The following is a 22,957-nucleotide window of genomic DNA, read 5'->3' on the forward strand; positions in this document are numbered from 1 at the left end:
ACCAAAAGGTCAGCAGTTCAAATCCTCCAGCCACTCCGTGGAAACTCTATGGGGCAGTTCTACACTGTCCTATAGGTTCGCTATGAGTCAGAATTGACTCAACGGCAGTGGGTAGATAGGGTAGGTATATCTAAGTAAGAAAGAACAAGGAGTCCAGAGCCAGGCTGCTTTGATTTTAATCCTGGCTCTGCCATCATTAGCTGTGTACTCTTGGATAGCTTCATCATATGTAAAATGGGCAAAAGAGCATCACCCACCTCACAAAGACATTAGGTAAGTATTTAGAATAACCCAAGCACTCAGGACACACTATCTGAGTGTAGCTATTATAGACTTTTGTTTCATTTAGAACTTTATCAGGAACTGGACTAACCAAACTAAATCCGTTGCCATCGAATAGATTCCAACTCATAGCAACCCTAAAGAACAGAGTAGAACCACCCCATAGGGTTTCCAAGGCTGTAAATCTTTACTCTTTTGTGCAGTGGCTGGTGGGTTCAAACCACCCACTTTCTGGATAGCAGCCAAGTGCTTTAACCACTGTACCACCAGGGCTCTTCAAGAGCTGGCCACATCATAGAAAATCATAACCTCAACATCAATCCTGTTCCTGGTGTTAATTTACCAACATAGCAGGTCTATCTTGGTCTGCATATGTAGCTTCCACATTCATGGTAATTTTACATACTGGTACAAGTATGTGTCTTGTTCATTATTCCTTGTATCTTGTAATATAATCATGCTAGCGTATTTACATATTGAAATAATTATTCCATTATCAAATATTTATACACTGACGTTTGTTTATACCACGGTTGGGACATCACATTGATGCGTATGTGTATATCCCAGTGACATTTATTTCATTTCAGAAAAGTAAATGGGTGATGCATTCATGGATGAAGGTCGGTTTTATAATTCACACTTTTCATTTGAGGTGAAGTGATGTAAATTATTATAAAAAGGGATGGGTGTTGGGTTTGGTTTGGGAGTGTTAAAAACCCACTGTTTTAAAAGTACCAAGCCAAAAAGTGCCATCCTGCATCTTCATATGTTAATGCTTGTGCACCATTAAGCCTGGATTGAGGCAAGAGGTTACTATTAATTTCTGAGAAATCAGTATTAAGCTACTGTATAATTATTAGTTATTAGTATTGAGCTATCTCAATAGTAGAGTTTCACATTTTTTAAGCAGCAATATATTTTTCAAATACAATTCAAGAGAAAATCTGAAATAAAGATAAAGCAGCAAGGGCTGACTGAAGGAAAGGGCCCGGAAAGCTCTGTGGCCTTCCCCCAGGGCTTCACGGAATAGTGTCTGAAAGACATCAATCTGGTACAGTTAATTTAAGATGGGCACTGCCTGTCGTTAAGACTGACTTCTGAAGATCCATTTCGAAGTTGCTCATTTGATTAATGAGTGTCATTTTCCCCACAGAAAGTGGCTAACCTCAGCTGAGAGAGACCTCCGTCACAATTTAATTCATTATGCAGCTGAACTGCAGCACGACAAATCCTCCTCTAAATCCAGGTGTGAGAGAAGAGCTGTCACCCTCTTTCCCCATAAATCCTGCTCAAGCTAACACAGAAATGGGCAAGGGCTGGCTTTCTTCCCCTTCTAGCTCCATCTTGGTCACCAGTGCCTATTCCTGACCTCCCCCCACCACTCTCTGCCCTTATCTTGTGTTCAGCACCCTAGGAATCACACACTTCAGGCCTCTTCTATTTTTGCCAATCTCCCTTTGATCCCCCACGAACCACCCATATCTTCACTGCAGTTCATTTAGAGGCTGACAGGAAAGTAATCTGACTGAATTCAGTTATACTAACTTGTGATTGGTTGCTAGTTCCTTTAACCCCACCAGATCCATTTTAAAGGGAAGATGTTTACTAAAACCAGCAAATCTCTGATTGGTTGAATTTCAGAGAGTAAAACAAAGTAGACAACTCTAGTGGTATGGGATAGGGTATGTTTGGGTAGGGGACAGGATCTCTGCCCTAGGACTGTACCTCAGTAAATTTTCCTAATTAATTCTTCAGCTCCTCCACTTCTAATCCATAAAATTCCAAAATGCTTAGGAGGGTTTCTTGTTTGTTTTTAACAATCGCTCCCATGGTGGCAACACCATAGTGGTCACTTGGAAACTGGAAACACCTTGAACGCTCTTTGTCATTAGTTCCATGTGTGACGCAAAACAGAAATATTTTCAAAGTACATGTGACTAAGAGTAAGAAAAATATACAACTATATTTAAAACACTTAAATTAACAAGATAGTACGTCTCCATTCTAACAAAATATCATACATTCAGTTTAAACAAGAATTAATATCCAGACACACTTTTCCAAAATATCTGACGCTAGTTGAAAACTAGTGACCGTAAGATTTTCCAAGATCTTTCTAATTAGCAAAAAGTATACAACTTTGAAGAACCGTATGCTTTTTTTCTGGAAGATAGACGTTGAACACGTCAAAATGCAAACTGATATGTCTCTCATAAGCCCAAGTATTTTCACTTAGTTTTTCTGAACGGTGCTTTGGCTGTCAGCAAATCTTACAGCTTTTCCCCCTTAAAGACAATAATATACAACAACACCCCTCACAAGTAACCACAAACTTCTTTTTGTCTAGTAAGCCGTATCTAGATGCATCCCTGTTTCTGTATTATCTGACCTATATTGAGTTTTATTATGAAAAGGAGATTCGCCGAGTGTAACAGACCTACGTTTCAATCTCTGCTTTGAAAGAGCATCGGACACGTCCCATTGGAGATTTCAATGCTGCTAGTTACAAATATGGCATATAGCTTGAAATATCAAAACACAAGTGTTGTCTCCACTGGCTTTTCAGGTAAAGAAACTGGACCACGAACCAATACATCTGTGTAACCGTGGTCCATCAATTTTAGCCCCTTCCCACCCCCTCCCCCACCAAAAAATGAACAATGCCACCAATTCCTCATAATGACCACAAGCGTCCTGGCCAAAGCTCCACGCTGCCATATGGAGGGTCACAATGTTCCAACTCTGGTGAAGCAAGAAAAGCAGGTTCTATTGTTTCCTTCCTTTTGCCTCTACAAGCCAGCACCCAAGATCCTCTCTGTGTTTGTTCCCATCCAATCACTTTAAAATTCTGAGAAGGGCAGTATACAACTTTCCAAAAAAAAATGAAATCACATAAGGTCACTACATAATACTGTGGGTGAAATTAGGAACAAGTGGTCAGCTGAGGAACCAAGGCACTTGGCAGCAGGAGACAGGGAGGAGTCCAGAGGTGGGTGCTCTCAGTGAGTCAATAGTTTAAGGCGAGTAAACCAGCTGACCAGTAGGGATGGTTCTGTGGAGGATGACTTTGCGGATGAGGGGACAGATTTCTTTTTGGTCCCTTCCTCCTGGAATGGAATCGTGGAGCTGCTGTGGAGGTCTGAATTGATGTAGCACCGGCTCCCTCGGATGTAGTCTGCACCTCGGATGAGATGCCTCTCCGTGGAGGGTCTGGAGAAACGGTAGGGTGAGGAGGCGCTTTCTTCAACAATAGGAGGGATCCGCTCGTTGCTGAAGTATCGACAGAGGGCATCCTCACCTGTTGTCAGACAAAGCCAACATCTCCATTAAAATGACCAGCCACTGGACCAAGCTGTTTGGTGGACCTCACCTGCTCCAACTTCTGATGCCACTTCTGAAAGTGGGTTCCATATCCTGCTTTCCCCACCCCGGGATGTGCCTCACAGATGAAAAGGCCCACCCAGTCTGAGGGGCAATCTATTGGGTGTTCAGAGAGCAGAAAGAGGTCCATCTTCCTTCAAGGAGCTCTCGTGGCATAATCGTTAAGCACTATGCTACTAACTAAAAGGCTATGGGTTCAAACTGACACACTCAGCGGGAGAAAGACCTGGTGATCTGCTTCCATAAAGATTACAGCTAAGAAATCCCTACGGGGAGGTTCTACTCTTTCACATGGGGTTGCTGTAAGTCAGAATCTCCTCAACGGCACCCAACAGCAGTAGCATCTTACAGCGTTAGTGCCTCAGGGGTAACAGGATGGGACAGAAGCATACAACTTGCACTTCTTTCCTGGTGTAAGAATTTTCACAATTTCACTTAAAATCAAAAAGCAGCGAGAAAGCCCCCTAATACTACCCCTCCTGTCTTGAGTCCTCGCTCAATGCTGGCAGCACAGCATGTAGCATGTGCCTCCAGACCAGTGATTCTTCCAGAGCCGCCCTGAGGGGCACTCAGAAATGATGAGAAGGGGGGTGTCTTTGGCTGTCACTCTGAACAAAGGGCAGGCACTACGCAGCTTTAGTGTATGGAGTTCAAGGGTTTGAATGTGCAGCAATGCTTGGAGCATTCCCCAAGGAACAACCGCCTTGCTCTGAAGGCCAGCAGACCCCCTGGGATAGCAGTGAGGGTGTTGAAGAGACTGAATAAAAATGCAGGGCACTCTGGTAATATACAGTCTTCTTCTGACCCAGAAATTCCACTCCTAAAAACATGCAACATGCAAAGATCTATGTGCAAGGATGCTTATTGAAGCATCACTTCTAATGAAGGGAAAAAAAAAACAGAAATAATGTAGTGTCCACGAATAAGAGACTGAATAAATACATGCTTAAGGGTTGGAAACCCTGGTGGCATAGTGGTTGAGTGCTACGGCTGCTAACCAAAAAGTCGGCAGTTTAAATCCACCAGGTGCTCCCTTGGAAACTCTGTGGAGCAGCTCTACTCTGTCCTATAGAGTTACTATAAATCAGAATTGACTCGACAGCAGTGTTTTTTTTTTTTTAATAGCCACAAGATGATTACTGAGGCAGCTATTTTAAGAAAAAAGAATTCTAGAAAAACATGGCATACCTTTAGACAATATTCACTTCACACACTACCACTGAACATCTATTTAGTCCCTTTCAGACATTTTCTCTAAGTGTATTATATATAAATATCAGAACAACTGGAAGATTCACATAAATGTTCACAGTGACTGTTGCAGGTTGGAGAAGCAGATTCAGGGGAGTTTTATTTTCTTGTTCCTTCTAGATGTTTGACAATGTACTTGTTTTGCTTTTGTAACCAAGGGGCAAAATTACTTTTAAAAAGTACAATGTCGAAATACATACATACTATATGAATCCATTTACATGAAATGGCCAGAATAGGCAAATCCATACCGACAGAAAGTAGGTTATGCAGTTTCCAGGGGCTGGGGGCAGGGGCAGATGGAGAGTGACTGCTAATCAGTACGAAGCTTCTTTCTGGAGCAACAAGAATGTTCTGGAATTAGATAGTGGTGATGGTGGCACAACTCTGTGAATATTCTAAAAGCCATGAATTATATACTTTAAAAGGGCAAATTATAAGCTGTTCTTAAAAAAATTAAAAGTTTTTATTGTGCAGACACCTTTCATTGTAAAACAATCATAATAAGAAATATGTAGAAGGAGGGGTAGGGGGCCAAGTATTTTTCTATTTCTCACCTTTACACTCCCAGACTCTATCTCTCAGTAGTAAAGGGAAAAAGGAGAGGACTAAATCTGGGCTGCAAAGTACGGCCATGAGGATGTTAACATTTCTAAATCTAAACCAAGGACAGCCCTGCCACCTGCTGACGGCTCCACAGACTTTCACGGCCAACTGCAGATGTCAAACCACAGACAGGCACCTTCCCTGTTCGTACTTTTGCATAATCCAGGTAAACTAGGGATTTAGGTGACAAACTTTACGAAGCCCCCTACAGATGTCAGAGTTGATAGGGCCTCTAGAATTCTCTCCTTGTTACTATCCAAGGCGGACTGTACTTTAACTCTTCGCCGGCTCTGTTTCGGCCCTGCCAAAACAGTGTCCTAATGTGCTGCCAGTGTTGATAATCCAGGGTAATCTGGCAAAAATAAGAATATCTTTAAACATTTCCCTCAAGACTAGTGTAATACCAGTAACTCTGATTACAGGTAAAATTAAGTGAAATTTCTCTTCAAATAGTAATTACTCTTTAACACTAGAAGGATTTGGGAAGGAAAAAAAAAGAAAGGTTTGTTCATCACAAATCAAACTGACTCTAATAATAAAAAACAAAACCCGTTGCCGTCAAGTCAATTGCAACTCAGAACAACTCTATAGGACAGAGCAGAACTGCCCCATAGGGGTTCCAAGGAGCAGCTGGTGGATTCGAACTGCCTACCTTTTGGTTAGCAGCCAACCTCTTAACCACTGTGCCACCAGGGCTCCGATGCTACTAATAATAATCATAAAATTCAGGATGAGATTACCTAATGAACAGTTTTTTACTGTTTGAAAACAAAGTGATTAATGCTTGCAGCCCTTTTAAAACACACAATACCAGTTAGGATATTTACAGTCACTAGGAGTATATCATGCTGCCGTTTTTGAATAAATGCATGTTAGTGGTCATCAGCAAACCTGGTTTTAGAGGTGAGAAAATAGGGTTCCAAAAGGTTCAGCATTCTATCCAGTTATTGCAACACATTTATAAGTCCTGCATGGTGCAAACTGTTAACATGCTTGGCTGCTAACCAAAAGGTTAGAAGTTCAAGTCCACCCAGAGGCGCCAGAGAAGAAAAGTCGTGGTGCTTTACTTCCAAAAAAATCAGCCACTGAAAACCCAATGGAGCACAATTCTACTCTGACACAAATGTGGTCACCAGGAGTCAGAGTTAACCCACCGGCAACTGTTTTTTTAGGAGTAGAGCTGAAATTAGGGCCTGGATCTTTCGACTCCTTGTTTTTGCTTTTAGGTTTATTTAAATGAAACTTACCTTTCCTCCCATGGCCTCGAGGTCTAGCAAAAGGGTCCACAATTCCCATCCAGCTCCCGTCCGCAGGCATGGACAAAGGCCGGGGCTTGCCTGCACAGGGAGGCCGGGAAGGAAGGGGGCATGGTTGGCGAGTTTATGGGCTTTAGAGAATCCCCCCGTTTATTTATAACTTTGATCCCACAGTAAATCAATTCTGTAAGCAGAAGCAATGACTTATTTTAAAAGAAAGAATTTCAAAGCACTGTATTTCCATAGCAAGCAATGAAGACAGAGACATGCTACAGAGTTTGCGTGTCCACATAGCAAAAGGCAACTCCAAAGTCAAAACCCAGGCACTGAGGTTAAAACTGTAATGTGATCTCCTCCAGCTAAGCTTGGATGCCAGGCAGAGTAAGGACGCCAGGCAGAGTAAGGATGCCAGGCAGAGTAAGGACGCCAGGCAGAGTAAGGATGCCAGGCAGAGTAAGGATGCCAGGCAGAGTAAGGATGCCAGGCAGAGTAAGGATGCCAGGCAGAGTAAGGATGCCAGGCAGAGTAAGGACTCCAGGAGGCTCCGTTTGAGGGAGATGAATAAAGGTCTCATACTTGGCATTTCACTGAGGTTTAGGTTTTCCCCAGATTATCCTTAAATTCTGCCAATTCACCCAGCAGTTTCAAATAAGAAAGGCAGAAGGAAGAAAGGCAAAAGTAACTGGCGGGACAAAACAAACACTTGGGAACTTACCATAAGAAGGTGTTTTCTCTCTCATTTTTGTGGGCAGAATACTGGTTTCCGCCGAATACCCAGGCAACTGATCGGAATCGGCAATGGTAAATCTTCGTCTTCGGCTCTCCTGGTCCAAGAAGGAATTGGGGGACTCTGAGCCCTTAGGGCCAGGCAAGGGCTGTTTGCACTTACTGAATCCTCCGTGAGCGAAGCTCCCCTTCTCATCCCTGGAAGACAACATGCAACAATTAAGTTGCTTACAAAGGTCCTCTATTACTGAAGGACTGCAGGGGTCAGGATGTGACCAGCACACACAAGAGAATTGAAATCCTTTTTTTGCACTGCAGGAAAAAGCATTCTTCTCAAACCCAGTTGCTCCTCCAATACATACGTTGTGTTGACTCATGGCACCCTTCCAATATATATAGGTCACATGAAATAAGAATAAATACCATGATCCTGTTGAACCAAAACCAAACCCATCGCCGTCAAGTTGATTCTGACTCACAGCGACCCTACAACAGGGCAGAGTAGAACTGCCCCATAGAGTTTCCAAGGAACAGCTGGTGGATTCAAACTACTGGCCTTTTGGTTAGCAGCTGTAGCTCTTAACTACTAAGCCACCCAGGCTCTGTGTTAAATAAGAGTAAATGCAATTTTTTTCATATATGTCTAAATGCTACAAATGTACTTTTGACAGCGTAGCTCTATTTCCCCGGGTTTCTGTAGGTGCATTTCCTGTGCACCACAGAATTACAAGTTAAGGTACAATCTATTGAACCAACTTCCTCATGCCAAGCATAGTATCTCTGCCAAGATCCAGCAAAGATGACTTTTGAGGAGTTGTTAGACTTAAAAATTATGTCAAAAAATTCAAAGGAGGCTTTGTAATCCCCAACGGAGGGTGTCTATTTTCTGAACTGAGTAGAGAAGGTGGCAAAAGTTGTATCATCAATTCCAACCTAATTCCAACAAAATGTCAGCTTACAATAAAACATAAAATTCATTTTAGTTGAGTCCAAGTTACCAGCAGGTTAAACTTTTTGCATTTACTGGTCCATTCGACAATCACTGCAAAAGCTATCAGACAAAACACAGAATCAACTGAGTTCAAAGGCGATCCAAAGACCAGCCTTGCTTCCATTCCGAGGTGAGCTTGCTATACCTCACACCCCTGCGCCCCACAAATCTATCTCCTTCTATACATTTAAACCTGGTACATAACTTCTCCATTCACTAAGCTTTCATGACTCACTACTTGTTTCTCTGCAACCCATTTGCATTTTTTATTCCAAGAAGATATCCTTCATTGGTGTGTGTATGTGTGTATGTGCACATGCGTCTCCTCCAAGCAGGTTAAAAGCTCCATGTCCCTTTGGTGCAACGGTTACGCACTAGGCTACTGACCAAAAGGGCAGCAGTTTGAACCCACCCAGGGGCTCTATGCGAGAAAGACCTGGCAATTTGCTCACGCAAAGATTACAACCTAGGAAATCCTATGCAGCAGTTCTACTCCATCCCATATGATCTCACACACAAATATGGACACCCCACACCTCCACACATTTTTTAAGTCCTATGAAGAACATGTCTCTCTCGGCAAAATATAGCGGGAACTTTAATTTACCTCACAGAAGTAGTCACTATCCTCCTCTGCAGAAATAATTTTACCATACAGTTAATGCAACTTAAACTTCAGGTCCCTCAAACAGTCCCCAGGAAGAGTCTTCACAACGTGTATCCAAGGGCATATGTTGTTATAAATTTTTCAAAAGATATGTTAATATTCTTTTCTTACTGAGTACCCCCCTCTACACACACACCAAATTATACAGCTAAGTCCTACAACACCTGGACCTGTCCCTGCACTCCCCCTAAAGCAAGTCTGACCAGTCTTTAACATGGGTGTAAGGCTTGGCCCGCCACACTGCGGTCACCAGCTTCCCCTATCAGCTCCTCGCAGTCGGCCTTCACACCACCTCTCAGCACAGCAGGAACAGATGTGCCCACCACAAGGTCGGACACTCACGTACCGCGGGGAATAGGGCACGGCTGGCGGCGGAGGGATATAAAGGTCTAGGATGGCCGGCTTCTCCTTCTTCAGTGAGGCATCCGTCATGCTTTCAGGGGACTGGCTTGTTGTGGGCGGAGGAGAGGTCTGAAAGGAAAGCAGGCAGAAGGACAAACGGTGTAAGAGGGGCAGAGGTCAATGCAGGGATGACAGAGTTACCTCTCCCCTCCCCTACCTTGCACTACCCCGTGTGTAAACAAGGCAAGGCACTCATGTGTTTACAATTGTAAGCAACATTCAACATACATGGTTCTTTGAGACACTCAGGGTTAACTGAGTTTTTTGAAAGACTAGATGCACAGTGGTTCAGTGGTAGAATTCTTGCCATCCATGCGGGAGACCTGGGTTCAATTCCAGCCAAGGCACCTTATATGATGAGATTTGCATGTGGCTATGATACTGAACAGTTTTCAGCAGGGCTTCCTAACTAACATGGACTAAGAAGGAAGCCTGGAAATCCACTTCTGAAAATCAGCCAGTGAAAACCCTGTGGATCACCAATCCACAACCAATCATGGGGACGGTGCAGGACTACGCTGCATGTCTTCCGTAATGCATGGGTTGCCATGAGTCAGAGACCTACTAGAAGGCAGCTAACAACAACAGCAACAGATACATAGTAGCGAAAAGTATGGGCTCAGGAGCCAGAAGCCCAGGTCATAATTCTAGCTCTGGACAAATTACTTAAACACCCCTGCCTCAGTTTTCTTCTCTGTAAAACAGCCATACGAACAGTACGTATTGCACAGGGTTGCTGTAAAAAATGAAAGGAGTTTGTTCATAAAAATCACTACCAATGCTACTATTGATTAGGAGTGTGGACTCAGGACTCTCAGTGTCTGAGTGTGATCCTGCCTATACCTCTCATTAGCTGTGCATCACTGCAGAAACTTCTCTGTGCCCCATTTATAAAACAGAAATAAATGCAGACAAGAACAGTATCATATGGGGTAGCTGTCAGAATTAAATGTGAGAATACAAGTAAAGGGCTTAGGACTGAGCTTGGCAAATAGCAGAGGTACAGCTCCATGCTGTTTAATTTTATATCATATATACACACACACAAGGTAATTTTAAAAATTTAAAATCCACACAATTTAATTTTAAGTATGTTTAATTGGTCTCAGAAGGAGCCCTGGTGGCACAACGGTTAAACACTCGGCTGCTCACCGCAAGCTCAGTGGTCAGAAACCACCACCAGCTCCTTGAGAGAAAAGACCTGGCAATCTGCTCCCGTAAAGACCACAGCCTAGAAAACCCTATAAGGCAGCTGAAATCGACCTGATGGCACAACAACAACATCAAATTGGCATCAGAGGACCTATTTTCTTAAATCTAGTTTGAGACCTTCAATCCAATCCTTTTTACAGTCTAACAACAACAAAACAACAAAACATTTTTCTGGTTGGTAAACAAATGCAAGGAAGAGCTTATAGTCAAGGCATCCGAACTTTTGGCAAAAGCCAACAGGAGACACTGCATGACACCTGTGCTAGGCGGATATAAAATGGTACCTCTAAGTTCCTACCTGGGGTCCCTGGGTGGTGTAAATGGTTAACACACCTGGCTGCTAACTGAAAGGTTGGAGGTTCAAGCCCACCCAGAGAAACCTTGGAAGAAAGGCCTGGCGATCTACTTCTGAAAAATCTGCCATTGAAAACCCTATGAGGCATGGCTCTACTCTGACACATATGAAGTCGCTGTCTGAGTCAGAATCCTCGACAGCAACAGTTTGTTTTTTTTTTTTTTAATTCCTATCTAGCCTGGGTTGTGAAAGAACAGATCCCAGAAATGAGAATGTGAGCTAGATTCTAAGGATTGGAAAGACTGCAGTATCAACGTGGAGGGAGCCAGAAGTAGCCACCGGAGTTTCACTGACTGACAGCCTCTTTCGTGGACGTGACACTGAGGCACAGAAAGACAGGGTCTTCGCCCTTCCTCTCCCACAGCGTCATCTCCATGGCTTCCGCTTTGGCTGCTACCACATCAACTGTCAACTCCACTCAGTAGGTAACCGATGAGCATCTCAGAACATCAATCTTGGAATACATATGAAAACCCGGAACCAGGGTTCAGGCCCTCAAAACCTGAGAAGCAAAAGTAAATTGGAGAATTTCCACAGAATAGCCACTCCCTGAAAATGGAATATTGCTCAGCCATAAAGAGAAATGAAGTCTTGATACATGCTACAAGATGGATGAACCTAAAAAGTTTTTGCTGATCATGGAAGCTCCACAGATACATCCAAACTCCCTGAGGGACTGAATTGTTCAGCTGAGGGCTGTGGGGACCAGTGCCTTGGGGAACATCTAGCTCAACTGGCATAACAGTTTATAAAAAGAATGTTCTACATTCTACTTTGGTGAGTAGGTCTGGGGTCCTAAAAGCGTATGAGTGGCCATCTAGGATAATCCACTGGTCTCACTCCACTGGTCTCACCCCTTCAGGAGCAAGGAAGAATGAAGAAAACTAAAGACACAAGGGAAAGATTAGTCCAAAGGACTAATGGACCACATCCACCACGGCCTCCACCAGACTGAGTCCAGTACAACGAGATGGTGCCCGGCTACCACCACTGACTGCTCTGACAAGGATCACAATAGAGCGTCCCAGACAGAGCTAGAGAAAATTGTAGAAAAAAATTCTAACTCAGAAATACCAAACTTGCTGGCATGACAGAGATTGGAGGAATCCTGAGAGTATGGCCTCCAGACACGCTTTCAGCTCAGTAATGAAGTCACCCCCTTCAGTCAAAGATTGCACAGGCCCATATAACAAAAGGAGACTAAAGGGGCACACCAGCCCAGTGGCAAGAACTAGAAGGCAGGAGGGCGCAAGAAAGTTGGTAATAGGGAACCCAAGATTGAGAAGGGAGAGTTTTGACATGTTGTGGGGTTGTTAACCAATGTCATAAAACAATCTGTGTACTAACTGTTTAATGAGAAATGAGTTTGTTCTGTAAACCTTCATCTAAAGTATAATAAAAAAAAAACTTTTAAAAAATAAATGAAAAGTATAGGTCAAATTGACTTATGAACACAAGGGCAAAAATTCTAGAAAACATGAACAACAACAACAACAAAAAGCTATGCTGAGTAAAAGAAGTCCATCACAAAAGGATAAAAGTATTATATGACCCTACTTACATGAAATATCTAAAACAAACCTAAGGTGATCAGTGGTTACCGGGCTGGGCAGGAGGGAGAGGAAAGGAAGCACCATGCGTAGGGGACACTGACTTCGTAAGGGTGACAGAAAAATTGGGGAATGATTTAGGGTGATGGCTGAATGACACAATGAACATCACTGATGTCACTGAACTGTGCAGGTGAAGGTTGCTGAAACGGCAAATGCTTTGTGACATTTGTATTTACCACGACAAAAAAAATAAATCATTACTTTGTATTAAGAACCCCCATCTACCAGGATTGTGGCCTAAAAACGGAATGCAAAACACCTTTTCAGTGGCAGGACAACACTAATGATGTTGAAAAGAATTAAAGAGACTCCTTTCCAGGAGGAGTGGGCCCCAGGCCTAAAGAACACTCAAGAATGAAGCACAGAGAAAAGCCCGGGGCAGAGGCTGAGCAAGTCTACAAAGAGCATTTGTCTGCCAGAGCTGACATTCTGAAAATATCCTGGACACATCGCAAGAACACTTAGTAGCTAAGAGGTACGACAGCCTCTTTGCGCTCTGACCCTCTCCTGGGTCAGAAGGAAACACTAGGTACCTCTAACCCTCACATCATTTCTTCCCCAAACCACACAGCTCATGGAACCTGGCAGGAAGGTAGACAAAAGCAGGAAAAAGAGCGTCCCTTTGTAGGTGAATTTCCAGAAGTCAAGGGACTAACACTAACCTCGACTTCAAAATCATTTCCACCTGTCTTCTGAATCCACTTGAATTTTCCCCTATTACCTCAAACTCAGGTATCTAAAAAATACCTCTCATCTCTGCCTCCCAAAGGATTCTTCCCTGACTCTCTAATGTGTTACTGGCTCACCACCCACATTCACTGTCACCTTTGACACCTGCTTGCTCACCTTCTTTACCCTTTTTCTAATTCGTCGACACGAATAATAAGGACATTGAGGCTTAGAAAGATTAAACACTATGTCTAAGGTCCCACAGCTAATACATGCAGAGCTGGGATCTGATCTCAAAAGGGTCAGCTCCAGAGGCACCCTCTGAACCACCACACTGTGCAGCGCTGCTTTGTGAATCCTTTTGATGCTTCTTCTAAGTGGCCTCTTGCATTCGTGTTTCTTTTAAGTCGGCACTGTCACCAGCCTTGCCCAGGACTATATCACCCCACATCTAAAATTATACAACCGCCTAGTGTTCCTTACATAAACACAAAAGACAACTATCAGCCTGTTACCTAGAGATGAAGTCCATGCTCCTTAAAAAAAAAAAAAAAAAAAGCCCCGTTGTTGTCAAATCTGACTCACGGCGACCCCATGCGTCACAGTAGAACTCTGCTCCACAGGGTATTCAATGGCTTATTTTTCAGTAGTAGACTGCTAGGCCTTTCTTCCAAGGTGCCTCTGGTGGATTCGAACTGGCAAACTTTCAGTTAGCAGCTGAGCATCTTAACTGTTTGCACCACCCAGGGACTCCCCATGCTTCTCAGCTTGGCATTTTATACCTGCCATTGCACTGTCTAAGCTCACCAGTCCAACTTCACCTCCCATCCTCTGCTCCAGGGCGTCTGATCTACTCATTCCCTGTAGGAGGGCTGTGGTGTCCTCACAGAGCCGATACACCAGCCAGCCGCCTCTCCTCTGGAGGTCTGGCCCTCAGCTGGTAGAGCTGTCTCTCCCGAGGAAAGCCACTGGAGCACAGAGCCCTGATTCAGGGGGCTAAGAGGCAAGTTGCCTGACATCAGGGAGACAGCTTTGCTAGGGGTTATGCCAGGAGCTCTGGACTCATAGCACAGGCCTAGGCTAGTCTCCTGGAGGAGTTTATGCCAGGAGCTCTGGTCTCATAGAACAGGCCTAGGCTAGTCTCTTAGAGAAGGTTATGCCAGGAGCTCTGGTCCCAAAGAATAGGCCAAGGCTAGCCCTGGTGGTATAATGGTTAAGCACCTGGCTACTAACTGAAAGGTTGGCAGTTTGGACTCACTCTGCAGCCCAACAAAAGAAAGGCCTGGCAATCTGCTCCCATAGAGATTACAGCCTAGAAAACCCTACAGGGCAGTTCTACTCTGTCACAGTGGGTTCCTGTGGGCCACAATCGACTCGATAGCACCCATCAACAACACGCCCTTACCTCAGATCATACCCTCGCTGGCTTTCCCCTCCCTGTTCTGCCTTTCTCCTTCCCTTACAGGTTTTTCCCTCAAAAATAACACTTAAAAGAATCTCTGCCTCAGAAGTTACTTGTAGGAACCTTTACCCAAGACTGCCGTTCTCAGGTGCCATTAGAGTCATGTTTTGTGGGCACGTGTGTTTAGATAACTCCATTGTCTCCTCCGTGGCATGTACCTTCCATCTGCTAATCTGAATCCCACCTACCCTGCCAGGGTCCAAGTGCCCCACTGCATCTGGGAAGAGGTGTCCTAACCCATGGGGTCCACACCTAGTTCCCCTCTCCAGGACACAGCATTTATCCTGGGCACCAATGACCGGATAGGGCCAGCATGAGACACACAGTGGTTAAGAGCTCAGCTGTTAACCAAAAGGTCAGCAGTTCAAATCCACCACCCACTGCTCTTTGGAAACCCCATGGGGCAGTTCTATGCTATCCTGTACAATCCCTATGAGTCGGAATCGAGTCAATGGTAACAGGTTTGGTTTTTTCTTTTTTTTTGGTTTATCGTGTTAAGTAAGGAGCCTTGGTGGCACAGTGGTTCAAGTGCTCATCTGCTAACCAAAAGGTCGGTGGTTCAAACCCATCAGCCACTCTGTGGAAGAAAGATGTGGTAGTCTTCTTCCGTAAAGATTACAGTCTTGGAAACCCTATGTGGCAGTCCTACTCTGCCCTATAGGGTGGCTATGAGTGGAAATAGACTTGACAGCAATGGGTTTGGTTTTTGGTTTTTAATATGTTGAGTAACACAAATTCAGAATTCCAATAAAAAGAAAGGTGTTACACCTTATACTGGGGGAGCAAACAGAAGCAGCCAGCGTGTGATTGGCATGCCCAGTTATCATTTAATAAGTGACTTTTGTTATGTGCCCCTCCTTGCTCCAGCCTCTAACCAGTTGCTACCTAATCCGTTCTAACTCACAGTGACCACATGTAGAAAGAACTGTGAACTGTGCTCCCTAGAGTCTTTAACGCCTGGTTTTTCAGAAGTAGATAACCAGGCCTTTCTTTCAAAGTGCCTCTGGGTGAACTCAAACCTCCAGCCTTTCAGTTAGTAGCTGAGCTAGTTAACCATTTGCACCATGGCGTTATTTATTTTTAAATCCTCCCTGTAAGGAGCACATGTAGACGCATTTCCATATGTCATTCCTTATACCATTCGATACATCATTGTGTCCAAACTGATGGTCTGAGCATTCTATTTGAAGACGTACAACAAAGCCACGGTCAGTCAAGGATACATTTTAATCTGAAGTTTACAAAACAGTATTAACATTATCATTCCTTTTCATTCGTGGTTCAGGAAATAAACACAAACAACCGATGGCATAACAAGAGGCGTTGTCAGTGAGCATCGTCCACCTAGGTGTAGGCAAGAAGGGGGTACCACTGTTTGTAGTGAATATAAGAAAACTCACTAAAGGTCAGTCTGCTTTTCACTATCACCACAGGCTGGCAATTCTAAACAGTATCAGTGATAAAGTCTTCCCCTCCGCTGAGTAGATTGTTCCCACCACATCTATCCCTGCCTTGGCTGTAGTGTGCCACCAAGTTGATTCCAACTCATAGCAATGCTTAATGACAGAGTAGAACTTTCCCACAGGGTTTCCTAGGCTGTCACCTTTATGGAAGTAGATCGCCAGATCTTTTCTCCCTCAGAGCGGCTGGGTGGGTTGGAACCACTGACCTTTTGGTTAGCAGACAAGCACTTAACCACTGTGCCACCAGGGCTCCTTGATAAACCACTGCTATATTAACTCCACTCCATGAGGTCTCGCTAAGATTAGTGTTTAAACTGTATGCATTTATACAAGTGCTTGAAATCGGAGTGAAAAAGAACAAGAACGAACTTTTGCAAGGTTGGAAATGCCCACATTTGCGCAGTACAATGTGACAGCCATTTGACAGCCATTTGCCAGGGGTGGCTATGAAGCAGCTGAAATGTGGCTACTGTGCCAAAGGACCTGAATTTATAATTTTATGTAATTTAATTATTTACATTTACACAGTCACATGTGGCTGGTGGCCACCAGGCTGCCAGGTGCAGCTCTAGAATTTATATTTTCATATAAGCAGGATCTTCACATTTTAAACACGAAAACAGTAAATTCCTGAAACCAATCCCCTTCCAATTTTAATCTTCCTTTTCAGAGACAAATCAAACATTCAACATTGCTTATGTGCTGGGGTCAGGTAAAGGCCTACAGCTAACAACGTACCTGCACCAGAGGCGGCTTCCACCGTAGGTTTTTCAGGGGAGCAGGAGTGAAGTGGAAGGAACCCGTGGGGCGCTTCTTAAGCAGTAATACAACTTCCGTGGGATTCTCTCTCAATTTTCTCACCAGATTTTTTAGCTGCCATCCCACCTTCAAATAAAAAAAGAGGCAAGGGATCTCACTCAAGAATAATGAAAAAAAATCAAACCTATGAATTTATCCCAAGGAGTTATGGACAAATAGGTAGATACAAATATGTTCACTTTAGCACTAGTTAAGAGAATAGAAAGCTGGGTATAGATTGTAAATCTTAAAAGTTCCAACAAAATGGTTTTGGATTTAATAAAAGTTCTAAAGAGGGGTATTAAATCTTAAGTCTCAATAAACCAGCTCACCACAGTTTGCTGATTAACCTGAATGACTTCGTCACCAGCATGAATCTTCTGCGACCTGTCTGCAGGGGACTATATAGAAACAAACAGAGAGACTTGTCTTAATTTTTTAAGCCCGCTCTTTCTTTCTTCTTCTATTCCTTCTTTCTTCTGCAGACACCTAGCAACGAAACGAAATTTTCTGCAGGAAAATAAAACGGTATACTTTTGTCCCCTGCCATTACGCAGTCTATGGAACCTGGCACAGGAATACCATATTACCTACTGCATTATCACTGATAACCTATCAGAAAAGTCAGGCTCATTTAGCCTAGCCGTGGGAATCTAGACACACTACTGAAAATGGCTAGTTAATAAAAGTCTCTGGTGCACCTAAAAAACATCACCATTAAAATTATTCTTGTAAAAGCGCAGGACCGGGCAGTGTTTCACTGTGTGGTACACAGGGTCGCTATGAGTCAGAGCCGACTAGAGGGTACCTAACAACAACGACATTGCTTCAACATGTCAACATCATCCTTGTAATTCTGCCATCTCATTTCCTCTTAAACAATTAATAAAACTAATCTTATATTTACTCAATCTTGTTTTATTTGCTATCACAATGCTACTAAAATAGCATTAAATACTAACCACTAAAACACTATTTTTTAACAGTTTTTTTTTAAACACTATTAAACTAGAAAGACATTGGCAATAGAAAATTTATTTTCTTAGAGAAAATATTTAAAGGTTTTTCTTTCATTTTTAGGTTTACTTCAAAATGAATGAGTTTTCAGTGTCAAAACAAAGTCCAGACTTTGTTTCTCCCAAATAACATTTAGCTACAGATTTGAAAAATACAGACATATATTTATAAAAGGACATAATGTATTTGTCAAATTCATGTCCGTAACTATTCCTGTTCATATAAGCAGCCCAGAAAGCCTTATGTTTAAGACAGCGCAGATAACCGAAAGAGGAGGAAAGGCTAGACCTCTGATTTCTAATTATAATCAAATGTTATCTGGGCCAGAGCATTTTATTTTGTAATCTGTGTAATCTTCAAACAATTTACAACTAACCTAAAAAATAGCACCTATGAACACAAGGGGAGGGGCAGCAAGTAAAACTCAGGACACACTTGCTGAGTTTTCTCACTCGACTGCTGTGATAGGCTCAACAAGAGAGAAGCAACAGCACTCAACTATAGAAACATTCCCTCTGGTTATCTAGGTCCAACGCAAGGCACAGAGAACTGTGACAGCTATTTTTAAAAACATCTAACCTGTTGCCATAACAACCAGAAGCGCCTCACCTGAGAGACCAGCCATGTGCGAAACATAGGGAGATGGCCGTCTCCAGTCTCTTTCTCTTAAGGCAATTAAAAAAAATGAGTTTATCTAGGCTCCTTTTTTCAAACCTTGTGTGTCAGATGCTTCACCCAGCATTACAGACCTACTTAGATAAACCTGATCTTGATGAGTGCAGCCCAGTCCATCTGCCTGGGCTGAAGCACGAAAGAGGTTTTTGTTTAAGGTAAGATTCACCTTATCCCCACCTTACACCCTCAATCCACATTGTGAGATAGCCCCAAGACCAGGAAGTCCCTGTTTATAGATGTGCAATCTTAAAACAAGCCTCAGTGTCCTGGGTTGACTTCCCTTCCTAAGGATCCTTGGGCATTCATTCCTCAAATGTCCTACCAAGTGATTAAGACTTGTGCTTGGCAGGACACTGGTAAAGAGAGAGCTTGATACCCAGATTCCTCCTAGGGCAATAGCTCTTGCCTTTCTTCACCATGATCTGGACTACTGGAAAATGATGCTTATTCTCGTCTGGCTACACAAGGGCTATGACCTGGGAAGAAGGTACCCATTCTTCAGAGGCTAATCTGCTCTTTGCCTCATCTCGGGACAGGGGTACAGGAGTATGGTTGGGGTTGTGTCAAGGTTCCTGTCAAGGTCTTGAGCAACATAAGAAAAGACGGCAGATAGAGAATCACCAGGTATTGTTACTCTGACGTTAGAAGGATCCTGGCCTCTCAGGAAACCTCCAAAGTAAGTACAGTGGAGGCCTGAGAAGGCCTGCTGGCATTGCTTCAGGTTGGAGTCCAAGACAGAGAAGGAGGGAGACATTCCCATGGGAGTGCAATGGGATGATCTGCATCCACCCCCACCCCATACTAGGCTTTCATGAAAACATCCTGACTCTGAAGTCAGGTGACCTTAAGCAACAGCCAGGAGCTGTCCTGGAGCGAATCCGTGTGCCTTCTGGTAATAATATTACAGTGTTCCACACGTTTATCCAGGATGGAAATTGCTTCAAGACGACCAGATAGAGTCTGGAACTGCACAGATCTGGCTAGGTCAAACAATGTGATCACCAACATGCTAGATGCAAAACTTTAACTCTTCCAAAGCAACAGTAACCTTAGGGTACACTGAGCTTCTATACAGGGTGATGGGAAAATTTGGAAATGGATGGTGATGATGGTTTAGCAACACGATTAACGTAACCGATGTCACTGAATAGTACGCACAAAGAATGTTGAAATGGCAATTTGTTGCATATATATTTGCCACAATAAAAAATAAAAACAGAAACAGCACTCATGGTCCTGAATCCATCCAACTGCAAACAATGTACAGAGTAAATTCATGAGGAGGTTCTTGTCATGATTCAGCTGACATGGACCCACGTCTCCGACAAGGATAAGGTCTGAATCACAGAATGTATCACGCGTTTTTTCATTAAGCACCATCCCAAGCCTAGGCACAGAGCTTCTTGTGTAGTTGTTCTTGCCTCTCAGGTGACTTGATATAAAAATTCCTAGTGCTTCTCACTGTATGCTCAGTGTAGCTCAGCAGAAAAAAAAAAAAAAAAAAATGCTTAAAAGGCGCTACCACCTTCGCTCATTCGTCTGCCAGAGCCGCACACTTTATTTATAATTCATCGACTGCCTTAAGCAATGTCATTCTCTTACTACAAAAATCAAGTGTTTGTCACAAACCCCAGTTAAAGATCGTAGCATTTTATTTTACAGCTCAAAAGCGGACACCAATTTCTACTGAACACATTATAAAAGTAGTTAACAAAATTTCCCCTAGCTTCAGGATTTTTTTGTCTTCCTTGATTAAATAGTAGCTAAATTCCACAGATATGTGCTTCTTTGAACGTAGATCCAAGGAAACTATGCAAACATGCTTAGCTTCACATCAGCGTCAACGAAAAGTTGGCCATATTGTAGGTTGCAAGAAGAAACCATCCGAATATTTCTACTTTTCACAAATTCAAAATGCTTGAGGGGCTAAAGAAAAACTCTGTATGTAGCAGAATTTATAGAAATAAAGTAAACAATGTACAAAGCTTTCTCATTTTAGAAACAGCCCTGCTTTTTCTACTCAAAGGACTGGAGGGAAAAAATCTAAATTCTAGTATCTTGCCAACTATCATGAAATACAACGCTATAAAAAAAAATCTATGTCATGTAAAAACCCTAAAATAGCTGCTTTGGTGACAAGCATAAATTCCATTAAATAAAAACAACAAAAAAATTATATTTTACACAGGAGGTCATCCATCCCAGCTCTTCGAAGAGCGATTCTCAACAACAAACCGTTTTTTGTACTGATGATTTCACACTTTGAGGGTGCAAAGGGAACAACTAACACAGGGGTGGAGGTAAAAACCAGGCAGGGTCTGTGAACAAGAGCAATAGAGCACAATTTAAATACTAAATTGACAACACCTGGTGATAAGCCGGGCTCTATCAACAGACCTAAACAAAACAGACACCCTCACTTTCAGTGCAGATAATAAAACAACAAAGACACATTTGAATGGAAAATAGAGAGAGCTTATGTCAAATTTGCTTAAACACACACAGCCTTTAAATTTAATGGCTTTCCACTTACATTTTCTGTGGTTCCAGTAATTACATGCAATCCATCATAGGTTGACTTGATGTACATGCCCTAGAGGGAGCCACAAATATATTAACTCATTACTCTAACATTCAGGAATACAGCTGCAAGTGAGACTCAAGCTTATAAAACATTAAAGACAGACCCCTCCGAACAATGCTCATTTTTGTGCCTCTCGAAACACCGTGAAACAAGATCCAAAGGGCGGTGAAGGGGAGCTAAACAAACTGAAGACCAGTGAAAGAAATCAGAAATGCGATCGCTTTGATATGATTATTTGTGGATCAATTGTGACAGAACTTCATCACAACTCCAACGACTTGGAAGGAGCCTTCTCAGACCTACTGGATGAGCAAGGCATTTCGAACAAGGACTGTTCTTTCCTAACCATCTCTGTCTGTTGCATGCCATCGAGTCGATTCTGACTCACAGTGACCCTTTAGAACAGAGCAGAACTGCCCTATGGGGTATCCTAGGTTGTTATTTTTACAGAAGCGAATCGCCAGGTCTTTTCTTTCTCAGAGCTGCTGGTGGATTCAAACCACCAACCTTTCGGTTAGCAGCCAAGCACTTTACCCACTGTACCACCAGGGATCCTCTCTCTTTGTCTAATGACACAATATATCCAGTTAAACTTAGTATCATCAGTAATTCCAGAGTGACGTATGCAGGCCACTAATAACCCGTGCCAGGATGTACCAGAGACGTGTTCAGAGGGGAAGCAAATTAGAAACAGGTACCCCTTTACCCCTACACATTACCCATAAAAAACCAGTTGCTGCTGCATCAGTTCCGACTAGTCGGCCCATGTGTTCCAGAGTAGAACTGTGCCCCATAGGGTTTTCTGTAGCTATGGTCTTTTGGGGAAACCCTGGTGGCGTAGTGGTTAAGTGCTACGGCTGCTAACCAAGAGGTCCGCAGTTCAAACCCGCCAGGCGCTCCCGGGAAACTCTATGGGGCGGTTCTACTCTGCCCTGTGGGGTTGCTATGAGTCGGAATCGACTTGACAGCAGTGGGTTTTCGGTTTGGGTGGTCTTTTGGAAGCAGATCACAAGAGCTTTTTTCCAAGGCGCCTAGGTGGGTGGTGGAGCCCTGGTGGCATGGTGGTTAAGAACTTGGCTGCTAACCAAAAGGTTGGCAGTTCAAAGCCACCAGGTGCTCCCTGAAAATCCTATGGGGCAGTTCTACTCTGTCCTGGAGGGTCACTACGAATCGGAATTGATTCTACAGCAACGGGTTCAGGTGGGTGGATTCAAACTGCCAACTTTTCTATTAGTAGCCCAGTGCTTAACTGTTTGCACCGCCCAGGGACCCCTGAATATTAAGGGCAGCATAAAGATGAACATACTCCTTCCAAGAAGCCTAATAAGCAAACTCAAAGGCAAATGCCGTATCATCAGGAAACCATTCTTGCAATGAGGAAAGAGAGCAGAAAGTAGATAAGCTGAGAAGGACCCACACAGCCTGGCATCTGTATCATTATAGCACAGATCTTCCACAGAAATCATTTTGACTGTGACCTTGCCTTGCTCATCCAACTACACCACTCCAAAATGAGAATCTCATCAAGTACTAACTCCTTCAGG

The 22,957-nt window shown here is 43.3% G+C and overlaps 1 protein-coding gene across 2 annotated transcripts in view; it reads right to left on the bottom strand.

The window, feature by feature from the left end:
• Nucleotides 1–2,925: 2,925 nt before the first annotated feature.
• CNKSR3 (CNKSR family member 3) overlaps nucleotides 2,926–22,957 on the bottom strand; it is a 111,419-nt gene continuing 91,387 nt past the window's right edge. Inside the window, exons 7-14 of one of the 2 annotated variants that reach the window (XM_049904127.1) lie at nucleotides 21,363–21,422; nucleotides 17,470–17,538; nucleotides 17,078–17,224; nucleotides 9,510–9,634; nucleotides 7,495–7,703; nucleotides 6,771–6,860; nucleotides 5,169–5,252; nucleotides 2,926–3,583 (exon numbers count right to left, since the gene is read on the bottom strand). In XM_049904127.1, the coding sequence (XP_049760084.1) occupies nucleotides 3,285–3,583; nucleotides 5,169–5,252; nucleotides 6,771–6,860; nucleotides 7,495–7,703; nucleotides 9,510–9,634; nucleotides 17,078–17,224; nucleotides 17,470–17,538; nucleotides 21,363–21,422 (1,083 nt within the window). In that variant the 3' untranslated portion in view covers nucleotides 2,926–3,284. The remainder of the gene's footprint in view (nucleotides 3,584–5,168; nucleotides 5,253–6,770; nucleotides 6,861–7,494; nucleotides 7,704–9,509; nucleotides 9,635–17,077; nucleotides 17,225–17,469; nucleotides 17,539–21,362; nucleotides 21,423–22,957) is intronic. The other variant, XM_049904136.1, reaches the window with a different exon arrangement.

The sequence above is a fragment of the Elephas maximus genome, chromosome 1, assembly GCF_024166365.1.
Source record: "Elephas maximus indicus isolate mEleMax1 chromosome 1, mEleMax1 primary haplotype, whole genome shotgun sequence".
NCBI lineage: Eukaryota > Metazoa > Chordata > Mammalia > Proboscidea > Elephantidae > Elephas > Elephas maximus.